Source organism: Hetaerina americana, unplaced genomic scaffold (assembly GCF_022747635.1).
Source record: "Hetaerina americana unplaced genomic scaffold, ioHetAmer1.1.p SCAF_4, whole genome shotgun sequence".
In the NCBI taxonomy this organism is placed as follows: Eukaryota; Metazoa; Arthropoda; class Insecta; order Odonata; family Calopterygidae; genus Hetaerina; species Hetaerina americana.
The window spans coordinates 55,628,883-55,647,355 of record NW_027286985.1 but is presented as its reverse complement, the minus strand read 5'-3'; the positions used below and the strand labels follow the sequence as shown (position 1 = coordinate 55,647,355).

Here is an 18,473-nt window from a genome sequence, read left to right as displayed (position 1 = left end):
TAAGTAACAAAACGAGATATCATCACGTTAACATGTTTATAGACTAAAAATCCGTTACAAAGTTAGTATTTTCGGGATTAAAGTTAGTTATGAAAATTATTTCAAATAAAATAAATCGTCAAAAAACTAGAAATATGGCTCTTGAGTGATGAATATGTAAGAATATGATTAGTGGTTACAAAGGTTGATAAGGGGAAAAATGCACTTTGAGAACTTCGGCCATTAAGGTATTATCTTTCAGATTTTCACCCATCCCACAAAGAGAGAATTTGCATTTGATTTTCGACAACGTCAAATAATTCGTTACGCTACTGGTCTGCATCGCAGCCGTCGGAAACATGACCACTAATGCCCGTAGTGCCGTGAGCCTAAACGAGGTACGCACGAAATCACAACCCATGCCTCCTTTCACTCCTTTCCCAATGTTCTCAAAGTTTCTCGCAATTAAAAGAAAATATTAACGGCTACATACATACATATATATATATATATATATATATATATATATATATATATATATATATATATATATATATATATAAATATATTAAAACTTTAAACCTTATACAGTAATGTTTTCGCGGTGAAGAATTGAATGCTAAGATTCTATTTTTTTGTTTCATGATCCTTGAACATCTAATATTTTACTTTGTGTAAACGAATTTAATTTCATAGCGTTCATATTAACAATATGCAGCAACTTTTCCACTTTTTAATCAAAAACTGTTTGTGATTTTGCTTTATATTTTGCAGTCTTATTTCATATTCACCTTTGACATAATATAAAGTTAGGTATTTCCATGGAAAAAAGTTGATCGAAGTAATAAAAAGTCATTGACGATGAGAAAAGCACTTCAAAACACTCTCACCGATCGTCATACAGTTGAGGGTGTCTAATGTTATGCAAGCCTCGTTTCATTAGAAAAGAATTTCGTACATGAAGGTGATCGAGTAAAGAGAACCCTCCAGCAAAGGTGAAAATATCACCACAGTACTTCTCCCTTGTTGGGGAAATTAAAGCCCAAACACAGTCAACATTTTCTCGATAAAAATTCTATCCGTAACCACGGCGATTCGGGACAAAGAGAAATCATTGCATACAATCTGAAATCCCTCTTCACCGGCGCCATTTCAACTCCCTCCCACAGCAGACGGTCAATGGGCAGTGCCGGACTGAAAGAGGGCTCGTCGAGGCGACTCCAAAGGTAAAAGAAGGCAAAAAGTAAGGCCTTTTTCGAAGAATCCCTCACTGCACTCTTCAAAAGAGATTCAGGTCATTTCACCACCAGCTTCCGCTGCTGCCAACCTTTTCGAAATATCAATCCCTCTCCTTCTCTCTAACTCTCCATTCTCCCGAATTGCCTATTAATGTACATATTCACCTCAATTATCCGCATTATATCTCACTCAATACAGTACATTCCCGTCTTGAGAACCATTTCCCTCCGTATTTTTTTCCCAGAGCCCATTCTCGCAGCCATTACCACACAGCCAACTCCTCTCTTGAGCACCGACTGATTTCCATTGTGGCCGGCGACACCTCCACCCCAGCTTCCTTATGCGCTTGTACTTCCCTTTCTATGGCGTTAAACCAGAGTTCGTTTGCCTAAATCTCAAGACGATGCAACTAGACACGCAACTCGAGATGCTAATGACTACGAGGATCTTCAACGCACTACTAGGAATCTAACAGGTGGATGGAGCTACATCCCCCGTCCCACGGCAAACCGCATAAACTAGTTAACTCTCTCCTCGACCCTCAATTTACTCCACTGAATACATTTTCACAGGAGAAGGAGATGACTGGATGCACGATCTTTGCGCAGGTAAATTCGCGTGAGGTTTGTCCCATCTCTTTGCAATGGTTAGGTAAGATATGGCGCTAAAGTTACAATGAATTTCACAATGAATGGACGAAAACAGCATGAAATTTTCAATGCATTTACCTTGCTCATGTTTGAAAAATTATATATACATGTATATATGTGATTGACAAATATATATATATATATATATATATATATATATATATATATATATATATATATATATATACACACACACACACGCACATATGATTGTATGACTGACAGGCAAATTTATAAAAGCCACTTACTATCCTATGGCTAGAGAAGGGATAGAAATCCGTGATATTAAAAAAGTGGATACACAAAATGTGACACCTATAGGCAGTTCTGAATGCTTCAAGAAGTTTGCTTATGTGAATAAGTTGTGTAGGTTAAACGTAAATAAATGTTGAACGTAATGCGCCGTATGCAAATAAATTGTCAAAGGTCTTTCCTATCTGCCGCCTTCGGGTAATATGTAGTTATGGTAACATATTTATATAATTATATATACCCTGCAAGCCACCACCAGGGTGTGTGGCAGGGGGTGAATACACATCGGAATAATTTTACCCGAATATGAACCTACCGCGTTCGAACAATGTCATCATAATCCCTTATCATACGTGGAAAAAAGGGCATTTTAAATCTATCTGTTCTACACTTAATATCTATAATTTTATTAGCATGACATCTCCTACCGTAGTACGATGGGGGTAACCATGCATTTTCAAAATCACTGCTAAAGAGACCTCCTTCCAATTTATGCAAGAGCTCAATCTGTAATTTAACCTTCACTCCACGAGTGATTTCCAGCCTTGCTGCTCTAATATTTTGGATGCACTACTAAGTTTATCATAACAACGTTTTACAAATCTAGCTCCTCTATGCTGCACGCGAACCAATTCGGTAATTAATCCAACTTCGTGAGGATCCCATATACTTGCAGCATGTTCTACATGAGGCCTAACTAGCGACAGATAACATTTCTCTTGGACCTTTTCATCACATTTACCAAGTACTCTTCTAATAAACCATAATTTTTTGCTAGCTAATAGTTGGTTAATTTTTTGTCAACATATTCTCCGTACGTGTTTCACCCGGGAGAGATCGTGAGTGAGGGTAACGCCTAGGTATTTAACTGAGTCTACACATTCAATTTCGGTGTTTCCAATGCAGGAGGCGTTTGGGTTGGAATTACTCTTTTCTAAACATTCATGACTACGAATTTTTTAAGTTTAATTCTAATTGCCAAGTATCGCACCAGCGTTGAATAGCATTAAGGTCATCTGACAGCGCTGCTGTGTCCTCAGGATCACGGAAATCACGGTGAACCACTGCGTCGTCTGCAAATAAACGTATCTTACTAGTGACTACGGAGTCAAAGTCAATCAAGAACGTTATCGCCCCCGTTTGGTAAAGTGACAAGTTGATTCAATGATTTCGACGTAAAAGAATTCAATAGCGATTGGCAGATATCTTTGTCTTTTCCCCCCGTTTTAAAAATATGTGTTCCAGTCAATAGATGGGACATTGAAATCTCCACCGATTATGACGTCGCGATCATTGTGTTGGGACAAGAAACTTTTGATTTGCTGATCTAATTATAGTACTGAATTGTCTCTGTCGACTGGCGATCTGTAAAATGCGCATACATAAATTCTTTTGGATTGAGAACTTTTAATTGAGCACCAAACCATTTTCCAACCACTACCCGGAATTACCTCAGCCCTGCTGATGCAAGAATTTTAAACTTCAACAAAGACACCACCCCCGATTCTATTTGTTCTGCCATTTTTGTAAACGGAAAAGTATTTTGTGAAAATTTCACTGTAGACAATATCAGTGGATAACCAGATTTCTGTCCCAATAATTATATCTGAGCCTGTGCTTTGAATAAGGTGATGATATTCTGCGACTTTATTTTTTGAACTTCGTCAATTTAATACCAATACAGATAATGGTCCCTTGACATTACGGGTTTTGGAATTTTAAAAGAGGATCGTCTCCTTATTAATATTGAATCCCTTATAAAATTTTCGGCCCGATACTATATGATTGGTCTTAAATGAACTATTGCTAGCAATGAGCCTCACTTCATTTGAAGCTACATAATTTGGCAAAGAAGACTTTAGAGACACACAAATTGACCAACACGCTGATCTACACTCTCTAATCTAAAAAAGCTAATATTAATTCGTTACACTAATTAAAATATATATTAATATTAAGAATTTATAAATTTCACATTTGGCTCAAAAAATGACTACCAATCACAGAATACTCTTACAAATACAAGTATCTATGAATGCTAGGCTATATGGTTGCATCACCAACACAGAAATCTGCATGAATTCCAAGGCAATAATAGAGATGATTTAAAGTCGTGGACCTGCATTTATCATTAGTAGTAGCCGAGACAACAACTTAAGATTTCCAAAAAAATTACTACTCTAAAAATTTCACTCAAAGTCTAACGCTACGAAACTCGACTCACAAATATTTGAAAGAGCGCCACTCAAAGAGAAGTAATTTCAGAATGAAAACACATGAAATCATCAAGTTTTTCTCCTTGGCCATTTCACTAAGTGGATTTCTCCCGAAAGCAAAATATAATTTCAACGAACGTCAAAAAGGGGTGATTTCGGGGATAAAAGCGTGAAGTCATCAAGGGTATCATTGAGTGGCATTGCGCTAAGTGGATTCCTTCAAGAGACATTAGTGATCTTCCTCTGTGCATCGGTGATGACGGAGAGGGAACTTTGGTTCATTTGACCACCCCATTCGCTCCGGATTTACCCATGCCCAATTTCTCCCGCCCTCTCCACATTCGGCTCCCTCCACAACCACTCCGAAAAGGCCCGCGCTGTCACGCGGAGCACGCGCCGACCGCAGGCATCTGCTGCGTCATTGGAGAGGCGTCCCGAGAACAAAAAAGCGACCGCCACGGCCAGCGGGTTGGGAAGAGATAGGCGGGATGAAGGAGGATGAAAAAAAACACCCGTTATTGGAATGGGCGATGAGGATTTCACAAACCACCGCACCAACGGGTTTTCCCAATTAAGCCGAGAGCTGGGTGCTCTCGGGAGCACAAAGAAACCCGGGGACAATCGGGACTGCGCCATTGATCGATCCCCGCCCGCAATATTCAATGTCTTTCCCCCGCGATATTGGAGAAAGTGGCTGGTAATATATTTTTTTGACAAACTTTTTGTCTCGCGTTAGAAAGTGAACATCTTCGATGTAGAACAACAGAAGTTCTAAGAATTATTCCTGTGAAAGGAATAACACACTCGAAAGTATAGGTTATGAATGGAGAGAAAAAAGTGGATTCGCTCATTTTTATAGTAAAATTGGCTCACAAAAACTATTACTTTCTACTATTTTGGAAGTAAGAGGGAAACATCGGCTCCGCCAAGCACTAACGTCTCGGAAGAAATGCAAAACTGAGAAATATCGCAATAGGAAGTTTGAGTGCTTTCTAAAAGAAAGATGACAGAGGACTCGTCCACCAATATTTCAGAGCAGATAATGGCAAGGTGCTGAGCGTATTTCGACTATGACAATACCTGTGCGTATTGATGGTAGGGTCTGCATTCTGATCAACTTTTAAGGATCGGTGCATCAGTTTCCCAGATGAATATAAATCGTGCAAAGATTACGAAACATTACCAGCACTCTTTCCAACGAAGCAGAAGAACCCAGAAATATTAAACATTGTAGTAATAACTCTTCACAAACAAAGGCTATGGCAGTAACGCCAATGGAGCAAGATAATAACACAAAGTGTCACATTTTGTCGGTCACTGACTTTGATCCATTAATTGCTCCCGTGTATCGTGATTTAATTATAATCTTTGTGATTTATAATGTTTCACACATAGCTATTATATGTTGCTCTAAATGGGCACATATAATAATATCAGCTTCGATAAGGAGAACTCCATAAATTGAAAACATGTAGTTCGAAGGTTGAGCAATGGCATGAATACAAATTATTTAGAAAAGGGTTTCTATCAAAATGGTAACCGCTAGGGTGTGTGGCAGGAGGTGATTACACACCAGGTATGCAACTTCAAAAGTGAAGTTTTTCATAATTTTTAGAGTCAGCATATTTCTGTAAAATAATTCAAATAAGAAGATCATGATAATTGCTGGACTACGGTATCTAAGTGAGATATACTTCTCTATGCTTATTAAAGGAGCTGTGCGTAGCAAAGACAATAACTTAAGTTAAACGAGATAATGAAAACTCACCGGGCTACTAAGAATGAAAAAAAAATACTTTGCCCCCCCCCCCAAGCGCATTCGGATGATGTTATTCTCATCAATGATTCTTCGTGGGAACAATTACATTTAGACCTAATAGAACGTAGCATAATATTTGTGCATTATTTGGGTCCCCTTAACCACAAGTAGATTAATAAATCCCAATTAAGGTGAAAACAAAGGAAATTGAGCTTGTCGCACTGGGCGAAAAGGAATAAAAAGCAAATATAACAAATTAAATAAAGGCAGATTAAAAGGAAACGATATATTTCTCATGCTCTACCAGTATGTCTCAAAACAATATTCAAAAACATTTGGGAATGGTCCTCAATGGGTAGCTACTCTCGGAATTAAAATCCGAGCTCCGAATTTTTCGGGGCCGATGAGAGACACGAACTACCATACGAGACATAATGCATGTTTCACAACTTAATTGTTTAAATCTCTTACTTAGTTTACAACTCTTAGTAGGTACGAAAAATCATTATCTCAGCCATACGATTCATTGAGTAATTTAAGCTCAAGCGTCCTCATTCAGGAAACGGAGCCCTGCAACACAGCTTCGCGCACGACTTCACGCCGAAGTAATTGCGCCATACTTCTTTGCCCGGGAAATAATCCGAAACTTGGCTCCCACCTCCCCTGGGATATGGATTCAGCGATCTGCTCATAACTCGTCGCCCGAACCGCCGTAAATATGTTACATCGCTATCTGCCTACCTCCACTCCGGCAGTTCCCTCGTCGACCCCCGACCCGAGCCTCGGAGAGAACGGCTGGTCGCATGCAACCCTAAGCAAATGAGCTTCCCTTTTGTAAGCGACACCCTAGAGCATTAACAACGATTCCATCATCCTGAGGACGGTATATGACCCATGTACCTTACAACTTCTCCCATTATGAGCTCATGTGCCACGCCGCATCACAACGTGACCGCCTGCAATCATGCTTCGTGCAATGCATACTTCACTCCCTCCGCGTGGCCCGACAGCAAAAAGGGAGCAAGAGTTGATCTCGTGAGTGCCGCATTGTTTCGACGCCATGGCTTTAAAGTTTGCGAGTGAATCTTTTCCAGATCAAATGCCCTCCATAAATTGTCCATAAAGTGATCTGGTAAGAGGGAAATTGTGTATCAGTCGGCGCTCTGCAGCCGCTTTTGTTTTATTGCATCTGCCTTCGCTACAGGTGGCCACTTGGAAGCGTTATGTTGGTGCTTTTCATGGGCACCGAAAGTTGAACATTTATTTTTCACCAATATATTTATTCCTTTCATCTTCCAATGAAGAGGTGTTTAGATAAATTTAAGGCAATTCTCGAATAAGGAGAATTTACCCGAACATTTTAAGCTGTAATGGATATCATCGAAGGTTGGAGGATCTACTTTGTGAACAACCTTTTTTTGTGTGAAAATATACCCAGTTTATTTATTCAGTGAGTAATTTATATCTCCTTTTTAACGGTTACTTTACATACTATACCTGATATAACAAACTAATTTCCCCCTAAGCGTGGTCGGATAATTATATTCTGATAATAATATTCAGATCGCTATCATGATCTCTAATATCATACGTAGTACGATGGAGATAATAATATGTTTTCAGCACCTTCCCTAAAGAGACCTTCCAATTCATGTAGGAGATTTAATATGCAATTTAACCTTCGGCCCAAGAGTGATTACCAACCTAGCTCCTCCAATAATTTTGATATAATACCCAGTTTATCATCACATTTTTAAAATCTAGCTCTCCTACGCTGAACGTTGACTGTTAACTGAAATGGAGATGCGTTTTTGAAAAACGATAGAAATTTGAAGGTTATATGATGATTTTTCAAGCATCTAAAATTCGTGTTTAACATTTTGCTAATGAGAAGGATTTGAATTATCACTAATGTTAAGATCAACAGATTCAAAATACAAAATCCATCTTTGGTAGAATATCATTATATTTATTAAATAGCACCTTGAAAACCACCGCCAGGGTGCGTGGTAGGGGGTGATTACACACCAGACTACTTTGACGACAAAATACCCCCTCTCCAGGTCGTAAGTTTAAATATCATTAAATCTGTGGTTTTAAATTATACCTTAATATTTCGAAGATCGGCTAAGATAACATCAACACTTCAGGGTTCCAATTGCAGCGGTTCTGGTTCTGCGACCGGAGAGTATATTCATTTCCTCCTATATAGACCTGCCCATGGGATAATTTCCATAGTATACCTCCCAGATTTCACGATTACATAAAAACCTCTCTTTTGAATTTCTAACCGGAACAATTATTACAAAAATATTTTTCTAACAATGACGAACTACATTGAAGTCAATTTAGTGTCCGTGAATATATTTTAGGAAAAAGGATAGCATCTTCAACTGTATTAGTATACCACTTGTTTAGGGTCACCCGGATAGTAAAAGTAATTCACTGGACGCATCAAAGGTGGATAATATAATGTTCTACTGTAAGCTATATAAGAATGAACATGAACGTACACGGACACAAAACATGGGTCGGGGCCTCTATAATATGAGTGTTTACAAACGGCAAAATATAAAAGAGACAAAATGCACATAATCAAAATATGAATTACTGCCATGATAGTATTAATGAAGAACGGTTTTCAAACATCAGATTCAATTCTCTTCATGGATAATGCTCATTTTTAATGACAATCCGCTTTCCAATTGTACTTGTAATATATATATATATATATATATATATATATATATATATATATATAATATTTATGGAAACTGATAATTAGATTTGTTTTTTTGAGAGATATTGGAAAGTACAATTGGAAAGCGGATTGTCATTACAAATGAGCATTATCCATATATATATATATATATATATATATATATATATATATATATATATATATATATATATATATATCCCGCAAAAGAGTAACGTTTGAGATGTTCACGTCCACTTTTGATCCTCAAATTGTCCAAGGTACAAGACAATGTTTAGAGATTAAAGAAGTATTTTGGACTATCTCATTTTGAAAAGTGGGACTATTAACTTCGGGATGGTATCGACAAGATTCATTGCCCTGGCGTGCTTCCTGGATCTCCAGCGTCTCCAGACGACGCAGCTTGTACAACCCTTCGTTTAAGCAAAATAAGATTGCCGCGTGAAGAAATTCCCAAATGGAAACAACTAAGTCAGAGATGAAGTAATGCCTTGGCTCTCTACTCTCGTTTCTCGAACCGGCATACGCAAAAGACAGCGGACAGAGTTTCTAGGTGGGGCAGTCCAGTTTAACGGGGTGACAGTCGCAAAAAGGGGAAAATGGCGACGTAAGGGTGAGACATAAATCACACGTCTCAGAGCGCCGAGGCGCAGTATTTCAATGCCCCCGTAATACAAAAATGACCACCACGGCTAGAATTTCGAATCGAATATATCATTCTTGCGAGTCTTCATCGGGCGCATTTTCTTCCAATCGAACGGTTACAACAAGTACTATGCAAACCCCTCATTGCTAACCCCTGGGTGTCAGCTAACAAGGAGGCAGAATAACTTCTAGTTAACGATTAAAAAGTATAAATATGTTTTATTCCAGGGTATCATTTAATTGCGCTCAATAATTTCAAGTTTATTCGTTGTCAGTCTGTTAAAAAAAATATCACTGTGACGCAGGTTGTACAAGTGTCAGGCCGTTGCATTTTTGCACGGAGTCACCTCACTTTAGCAGGCAAGTAACCTTTTTGTAACGTAAAGTCCCTTGAGAAATGAGTTATCACTGCCATTATTTTTCCTACCAGATACCGAAGGGCATCCAAATCATTTAATTTCGTGTGAGAAAATGAATTTGTCTCCAGTATGCAATAAATACCTTTCATAAGTCCACTAAAAGAAGAGTGAGATTTACAGATACTAATTTTTTCCATAACCTTTATTTTAATTTGTAGGATAATTTAGTTTATATGATTTTCCTTTTCAAAACTACAAATAAGGACCATAACAGTTTCAAACTTAACTTAGTGGAATTCCTTCATAATGAGGGCAGGGAAAGAAACTTTGCACTTCTCAAAACCATAGTCGTGTGAAGTAATGTCTTTACGTAAAAGTGCAAAGTTTCTTTCTCTACCCTCATTACTACTAAGGAAAACCAATAAGCCAGATTGTAGTCTTTTACGGAAATTCGACCAAAAAATGTATGCAGTAATTATTTCGGGGTCTATTTCGACTCCAAGTCGCTTTTTAAGTGGTATTTCAACAGGTCAGTGTACGATGGTTCACCTCTCCAGCCCGCCATTTCGTCCCTCCACCGTTCCCCGACCATTCCCTCTCCCTGGCCATTTAACCTTTAAGGCTGCATTTCATTCGAAGTCGAGGGGCGTGGCCTGGAGGATTCCGCGCCGTACTTATTTCGATTTCTCCCCGGGGGACGTGGAATCTCCCAGCGCGGCCCCCCTCCGCCCATCCATCCCCCTCGTGATCCGCCCGACGGAGCAGCACTGCGAGCCGTCAAACTTTTGGGTCGCGCGCGCTCGTGTGGGCCGCCGCGAGGTCGAAGTGTATTTCCTGTGGGCGTGGTCGCCGAGAGGGTGAAATCCCTACAGTACCTATACAGTCTTCCCCCCGACGTAACAGTAATTACGGGCGAGTTCGCGGGAGCAGGTACTGCCCGTCCTTCCCCCGATCGACGGACTCACGAGCGCGAAAGATATGCTACTCTCCCCGCCTCGCCCTCTCTGATGGTCTCACCCCGCAATCAGCCGGAAATTATCGCGTCCTGCCAGCGTTTCCTTATTCTTTGATCCCGATGGGGGTCGGGGGTTGTGGGGTATGGAGGATGATAGTTGGTGAAGGGAAGGGAATCGTTGCACGGCAAGAATTTCGCGTATTTTTTGCCGAGAGTTTGAAATACTCCTAAGGAATCATTGGGAAGAATGTTCGCAAGGGGAAACCGCAATTTCAGGCAGGATTGGTTCCTTGCGTCTGCTCGTGTTATTAAATTTTGTAATCACCGCTGAGATGGCAGTTCAGTAGATAGAGTTTATCGATTAAGGATGGGAAAGACCCGGGTTCGAATCGAGGTAATATTCCTGCACACCAAAATTTCGACCCAAGATGGCCCAACGTATGGTCATCAAACAATGGAGGATGCAAGCCCGGGAGGGCATCACCCCCACCCTTCTGCGGATTTTTTTTGGTTCCATTTAAATTTCAAATTAATATTACTTGTAGGCCTAACACTAATTTTGAAGCATTTTTCCTCCAGAGCATTATAGTATCTACTGTATGGTCAATTGACGTTACCAAAACAGTGTAATAATTCAAATTTAACATGAATTTCTAATTTTCTAAAAACAAAAGGCTATAAAGCTAATATTTCTTATATGAAAATGGCTATTCTCCTTGAAAGTCAAATTTAAACTCACTTCTGTCTTCAGACTAACATATACTAATCGTGACCCTTCAAAGAAGATCCAGGGAAAGAGCAAGGGATGGCATGAAAGGATGTTCCACCCCTATACCAAATTATGTGAATTTCACATACCGGAAGGTCTAAGCTCAATGTGAGGTCCTTCATCATCTATCCAACCAAACTTCGAATTGATTACCGGGGTTTTTATGATTCGGACAAGTTTAAAAAAATCCATTCGCCCGGAATTTGACCTCTTGATGTGCACAGAACGAAATATCCCCATATTCAATCCTTTTGACTACACCTTCAACCATTTTTTAGGTGCCGCCATTTCTCCGTTGCATTCAGACAAATCTCTTTCTCACTTAGCGCTTGTTGCTTGTTCTGCTAGTCCCACACTGCGAACAAAATTTTATTCCGGGAAGTAATTTTTGTTCATCGTGGTGAAGGTAGTCGTCATTGTTTTTTTTTTAATATTGAAGTGCGCCGATGGCTGAGTTCGTTCGCTGGGTCATTAACTCCGCGTAAGAAAATCGGTGCGACGCAACAGCATCCATTACCTAGGTGGATTTCCAACCCACCGCTCGAAGAGTGAGCCGGAATGTACCTTACCCAACGATCTGGCCTTTTCACCCCAAAAATACAGCCTTCACTAGGTCTGACTGCCCTGAACATGACAAGTCCATGTGGCCACCTTGCCCAAGGCACTCCACTGGATCGCGCAATGAGTTTGAACGATGAGGGGATCTCCTATCCCTCTCTGGTCTTTTCTTGCCGAGGGCCATCGGGGGCTCTAGGGGCTCTCCCTTCTCGAGGCGATCCCGAAGGATCCACGTTTCTCAGTGGCGCCCTCTTTCTCACCGTGGAGTAGTGAGTATTTATACTACAGTACAACGTGTGTGGGAGAAAAGTAAAGCCGCAATCTCCTTTTGTACAATATAGTTTGACTCAATGCATTAAAACTTAAAACAATACGATTCATCTTCTTTATTTAAAAAAAATATTTTTCAATCATTTATAGAAAATTTAAAATAATCAGAGAACTGGAGAAGTCGATTGCGTCAAAGTTTATTCATAAAATGAAGCACCAACGGTAAATTATCCTTCAATGTTCATATTTTAACTATATTTTATTCTAGTTGTTGCACTAATGTTATGCCATATGCTCTTATTTGTTACCATAACTATTGATATAAACAGTTTGCTGGCAATAGCCGATAAATTAATAATAGTGTTTTAATACCGTATTAAGTTTTAGCAGGTCGTGTAAGATTCCCATTGACGTGGTCTTACTTATGCGGTCTAGAACACAAATTAAGTTATCAAAATGCCGGACAAAAAATATATAAAATACAATGTACATTTACTAATTTAAATAATAGCCTAAATTACTGGAATTAGATGAGTAGCTGTCTTGCTTTTATAAGGTAACAAAATCAACCAAATCAAAACAAATGGTACTTTGTATAAAGCGAACGGTAACTACGGCCGTATGAATATAATAGGAAGAGTCAACCCCAGCCGTACTCTTATAAATGGGCAAAGGATGGGTGACGGATATTAGAGAAGATGTGTGCAGTAAATCAATAAAAATTATAAAAGATATGATAACTGAAAATAAAAGTAATAATAAAATAAATATAATAAAAATACTAAAAATAATTAAAAATAAATAGATAACATAAACAGTTAGAACAATGAAACGGAAAAAAGCGCAAATAAATCACTCTCTAGTTTGGATATACTATACAGCATTGATCCTTGCTAATCTCAAGGACTCACCCTCAATCAGGGCTTTCGAGAGGTTTCCCTCTACGCCAGGGGTCCACCAATCACACATAATAAAATTTTATTTAATTTTGCCCATTTATAAGAGCACGGCTGGGGTTGACTCTTCCCATGGTATTTTGTAGTAATACAAAGATGAGTCACTAATTCATTATACTATATTTCAAGTTTTATATCCGGAAGAGGATGCTGTGTTAGGATATTGCTTCCAAAATAAAATCCTACCAGGTTAGGTAAAACCATAGGCCCAACCGATTTTTGATGGCTTGCATACTTCCTTACTGAAGTGCTTACAAAAAAGCTTTACTGCGTAGGCAAGTTTCCTTAGCTATGAAACTGGGCGATAAACCTAAAACATTCATGCTCAACACATTTTCAATCTTTCCATAATTATAATAAGCTAAAAGTGATCTTAATAAGCACTTCGATGATTGGACTGGAGCTTGTCTATCAACTCCAACGGTGTGTGAATTTGGCTCATTCCGGATTGAATGATCAACTTCTTTCCCTCTTCTATCTACGGTTTTTTTTAAAGATTTGACAGCCATAAATTTACGCAGCAGGGTTTTCAAGCGTTGAATTGAGTAAGAGTGCACGGTTTTTGTATTTAGAAACACCTAGTCCTTGCAACTCGCAATACATTGAACTCGGGGAGAAGAGGCACAGAATCTCTATGTAAAATACCTAATTGAAAATCAGGATCGCTGATGGGTACACGTGATTTATAGGTCTGTCGGAGAAAAAAAATGCTTAAATTTAGTCATCTTAAAACATGAACTAGTTGCCATGAAAAGAACGTGAGGGGAAAACCAACCACTTACATGCGTGCGCTGAAATGTTTAAACTTGGCAAAAAAAACCGTATCCGAGTCACTTATTTGATCTCGGCAATATTTCAAATCCTAAGAGAGAAACGTCGAGAAAAAACGCAAGCGTGCAATCACTCAAGTGCAGCTGAAACACGTGGTATTCTTGAGTACCGAGATAATATCCTCCAAGTTACCTGAAGCGTAAAACGTAAAATTTCCGAGCTATGTATCACCTAATCTCGTATGTACAACCAAATGACTTGATATGAATTAGAGAAAAACTTCACCAGTCCGGTATGGCAATTTTTTTTATTACTTTCATACCCGGTAGTCCAAGGGTATGATTTTAATTTTGATACCAAAAGTGTTGCGAAAATTAGATACTCCCTAACCAAACACTGTTGATTTGAGAAAAATACCTTAATTTAAGTTTGGTGCCGCTATTATAGAGGAATCGGATTCTTGCAAACCCCTTAATCTAGTCTTGTAAGTGCCTTGCTAACCTAAACGCGAGTATGAAAAACCAGCGCATTTTTAAAGAAAAATTTTCTCCAAACTAATGGTAGTCATAAATCATTTGGTGTAACGTGATGACGAAAAAACAGAATCATTAAAGCGTAGGGCGGCAATTTTATTTATTAGAGAAATACTGATGACAGCTTTGGTTGGATTCATTAGAAATGATTGTATACGAGGAATGTTTTTTGTTATTTATTAAATTATACATTATACACACCTCCTCCAATTGTTAAAATGAGGATTATATTCACTAAGAACTACATTTAATGACAGTAGTTTCTGGTTAGGCCAAAGAATACGCGCAAAGATTATTGTACAGGCAGATATTCCTGGATTCTCCAGGACGACGCTGATAAATAAGCAATAACTAATAGATATAATATGCTGCTAATTCCATTATCGACCCTACTAATTTCTTTAAAGGTAGTTTCCATTTAGAATTCCCAAAAAACTTTTATCCTCAGAGAAATATCTCGAGACTGCATAGCATAGAATATAGCAAAATATTAATATAATAAACAATAGTCATTCATCATTCAATGAAATGGTAATTTTTCGTAAATACAGGTTTAGATGTATTTCTATCTTAATTATCAAACATTTTCTGATCTCTCCACAAAATTCTCCAAACATTCTAGCTGAAATGTCATTTATTGATTACATTCGAAAAAAAGAATTTGTATTTCAACCTTCCTCTGATAAATGGAAGTAAAAATTCGCATGTAGATAAAATGCATGAAAATATGTAGAGAACATAAAATATTTATACATCTGCTGTTTAAAGATAAATTGATACCAAAGGGTATTCTCGGGAAGAAATACGAATTAGTAACTTCTACGACCCAATATATTTTTTGTTAAAGGGCCACTATTTTTAGTTACAGAATATATGACTTTGGATAAAATATGTCCACATATTACTTCCGTGCTCTTCAAAGTTGAAATATTCTGTTGAAAATTGCAGGGAATTTTACAATTTTAAAAGGAATGTGCTTATTGAAATAAAATTCCGACTGGCATGGTATTTCACGTCTTTTATATATATATATATATATATATATATATATATATATATATATATATATATAAAATATCTTCGAAATGGAACGCTCTTCGGCGACGCACAAATATGTAAAAACACAGTTTTAGATTCTGAAGACGACAGCCGTGCAGTCGAAACGTCAAATAACAAATTGTGGGTGTCCTTTCTTTGTGTTTCTATATTCTAAAAATCTAAATCTGTATATATATATATATATATATATATATATATATATATATATATATATATATATATATATATATATATATATATATATACACTTCTCTATCTTCCGATGAAGACGGAGCAGAATTCCGTCGAAATTATCAAGAAATAACGTGTGAGTGATCTTTTTTTGTGTTCCTATATTGTTTGTTACTGTGTAATGTACTATATATATATTTTTTTTTCTACATATATCAGGCAAATCAATATTAAACTATTTACCCAGGGCAATAAACGTGCAAGAGAAGAATGAAATATCAAGTTCGACTTTCTTATACTTCTTAATTGAAGGACATAAAAATGGTAAGGAAGATCACCTCTATAATTCAACAGTTATTACGGATTATATGGAGTTTAGTATACTTCTAGTACTTTATGCGCAGAGAGAAAGTTTACGTTCATAATAAAAGAAATGAATGAGTATCATGCGCATAATTGAATTTTCATATCCTACAAATCAACCCTTTTCCTAGGCAAGCATAGGCATTTAAAAAAAAACTAACTTTCCATCGCTTTCCATCAATTTAACTCCTCGCATCTCAGTCCAAACTGATTGAAATTACTTACCTCTAAGGGTGACGTTCACGTATCCGAGGCCAATGTAAGCCCCCAAGTGGCCTCCGATTTTCTCCCTGGAAAAGGCACGGTAAGAGCTAACGATGTCCGTGGAAGCGACGTGCCAGCCGCAGCCGTAGTTTGCCACTGCAAAGAGAGAGGAAGAGGTCAAATCAGTCAGTCGGAAAATCACGCATGAATACAGGGACACGAGCTACACTCGCATGGGTACCAACTCAACTGTAACGGATACATCCATAACCAATAAATCACCTATAAAACCGTCACTAAATCAGACAAATCGCTGATTGATGATTCAATTCGGTTGATGATGTCAACAACCCAGCATCAACGAGGTATTGATAACGACTCCGAACCTTTACACAACTGTCCTTTTTCAGCAAAAACTATATGAGAATGACAGACAAAAAAACAACATGTTGGAAATGACTACAGCTAAAAAACATTCAAGTGGAATTTCAACAAATTGTCGTACGCGGTACACATATAGCAACTGGAATAACCACAGGCATCTCAGGCAAGTAATTCGCTAAAATATATTTCCCTGAAAAGCACAAATATGATTTCACTCAGTCATAACCCCTTGAAGGACTGATGAATTCGGAGCCACTGAAGAGTTCATTTTGAGTTTGAATCGTATAAGTGCGCAGTTGTGCTATCCAGAAAGGTTTATCGATATATTAAGTGGCATTGTTTGCCATCCCATCCCTAATCTTTCCGCAATCATCTCATAGTAACTTTCTAAACTCAGCCTCGGCCAAAAATCATAACCTTATCTAATGTTGACATACTCGAACAACGGTCAAGTTGGAAAGTTGAGCGATCGACCATTTTACCATTTGCACGCGAACTGCTGGGCGAGAACCCCGTTCACCAGCAATCCAAAGTAAATGAAGTAAATAAATGGGCGTCGAGAGTGCCGAACAGGAGAGTGCCATACCTTTCGGGAGGGGTTCGTTGAGATGGGAGACGATACGCGAGGCGTATCTTCATGGGGCTGATGGACGGTAAATCTCTGCATAAATACGTGAACCTCGGTACCACCACTCCTCACTCACGAGGGCGCTTCTAATTAAACCCTGGGTGTCGGTGGGCGTCTCCTCTGGCGGCACTACTTTGCCCCACGAGCAACGGACCCCGCTCCCCCTCAGGCCGGACTGCGCCCCCTTGCCTCCGCCCCTTGACTCCACCCTATGAGGACCTCGCCGCTCCTCCAGGCAAGGCGCCAATATTTCCAACCCCCCCTCCCCTAATCCCCCCTCTCACCCTCCCCCCCACATCGTCCCCCCCAAATGGCAAGTAAAGGTCGAGGGGACAAGAGTGGCTGAGGCTGTGAACCGGACGAACGAGGATGAGCACAACTGGGGGCTGCTGCTGTGCATTCATCCCGTCCGTTTGGAAATGCATTCTCAAGGATTCACCGGCATAGGCAAATTAAGGGTGAGATGGCCATCGATTTGACTCGTAATGCCGTTTAAACATCAAATTGAAGGGTAAACATTTTTATGGAGACACTGAGCCAATAGATTTAACGTAAATTATCTTTCTTTAACTAAAGGATCTTTAAATAAAAGCAAAAACTAAAACTCGTAGATAAAATATCGTAAAAATCTTAGCCTAAATTATAGTTACTAATATTCTATTTTATACTTGGGCATTGAGACTGGTCTTTTTATTTCCATTAAAAGACCAATTGTATCTAATAGTATTTCACAAATTCAAATTAAAATTGCCTCAACCAGTAATTGATAAAGATTTAATGGTTTAATTGGATAGACAAATTTATATGGTTTCTCCATGGTAATGCCATATCCAAACAAATAACATTGAAATACAAATAAGAAAAAATGTTGGTAGAAACTAAAATTTCTACAAGAATACGCATCATGCGTCTTCTACGAAAGATCTGGAAGAGCATGCTGTTGTTCGCGCAAGGGGTTAGCTTTCTAAAAGGGGCGTGAGTAGATGTAGACTCAGCTGTGTGTTCATTCCGCATTTATTTCATTTGCTGAGATC

At 38.5% G+C, this 18,473-nt stretch overlaps 1 protein-coding gene across 3 annotated transcripts in view; it reads right to left on the bottom strand.

Moving 5' to 3' along the window:
- LOC139691988 (dual oxidase maturation factor 1-like) overlaps positions 1-18,473 on the bottom strand; it is a 350,529-nt gene that overhangs the window by 63,099 nt on the left and 268,957 nt on the right. For all 3 annotated transcript variants that reach the window (XM_071589978.1, XM_071589980.1, XM_071589979.1), the window contains one exon: positions 16,449-16,583. In XM_071589978.1, coding sequence (XP_071446079.1) covers positions 16,449-16,583 — 135 coding nt within the window. The remainder of the gene's footprint in view (positions 1-16,448; positions 16,584-18,473) is intronic.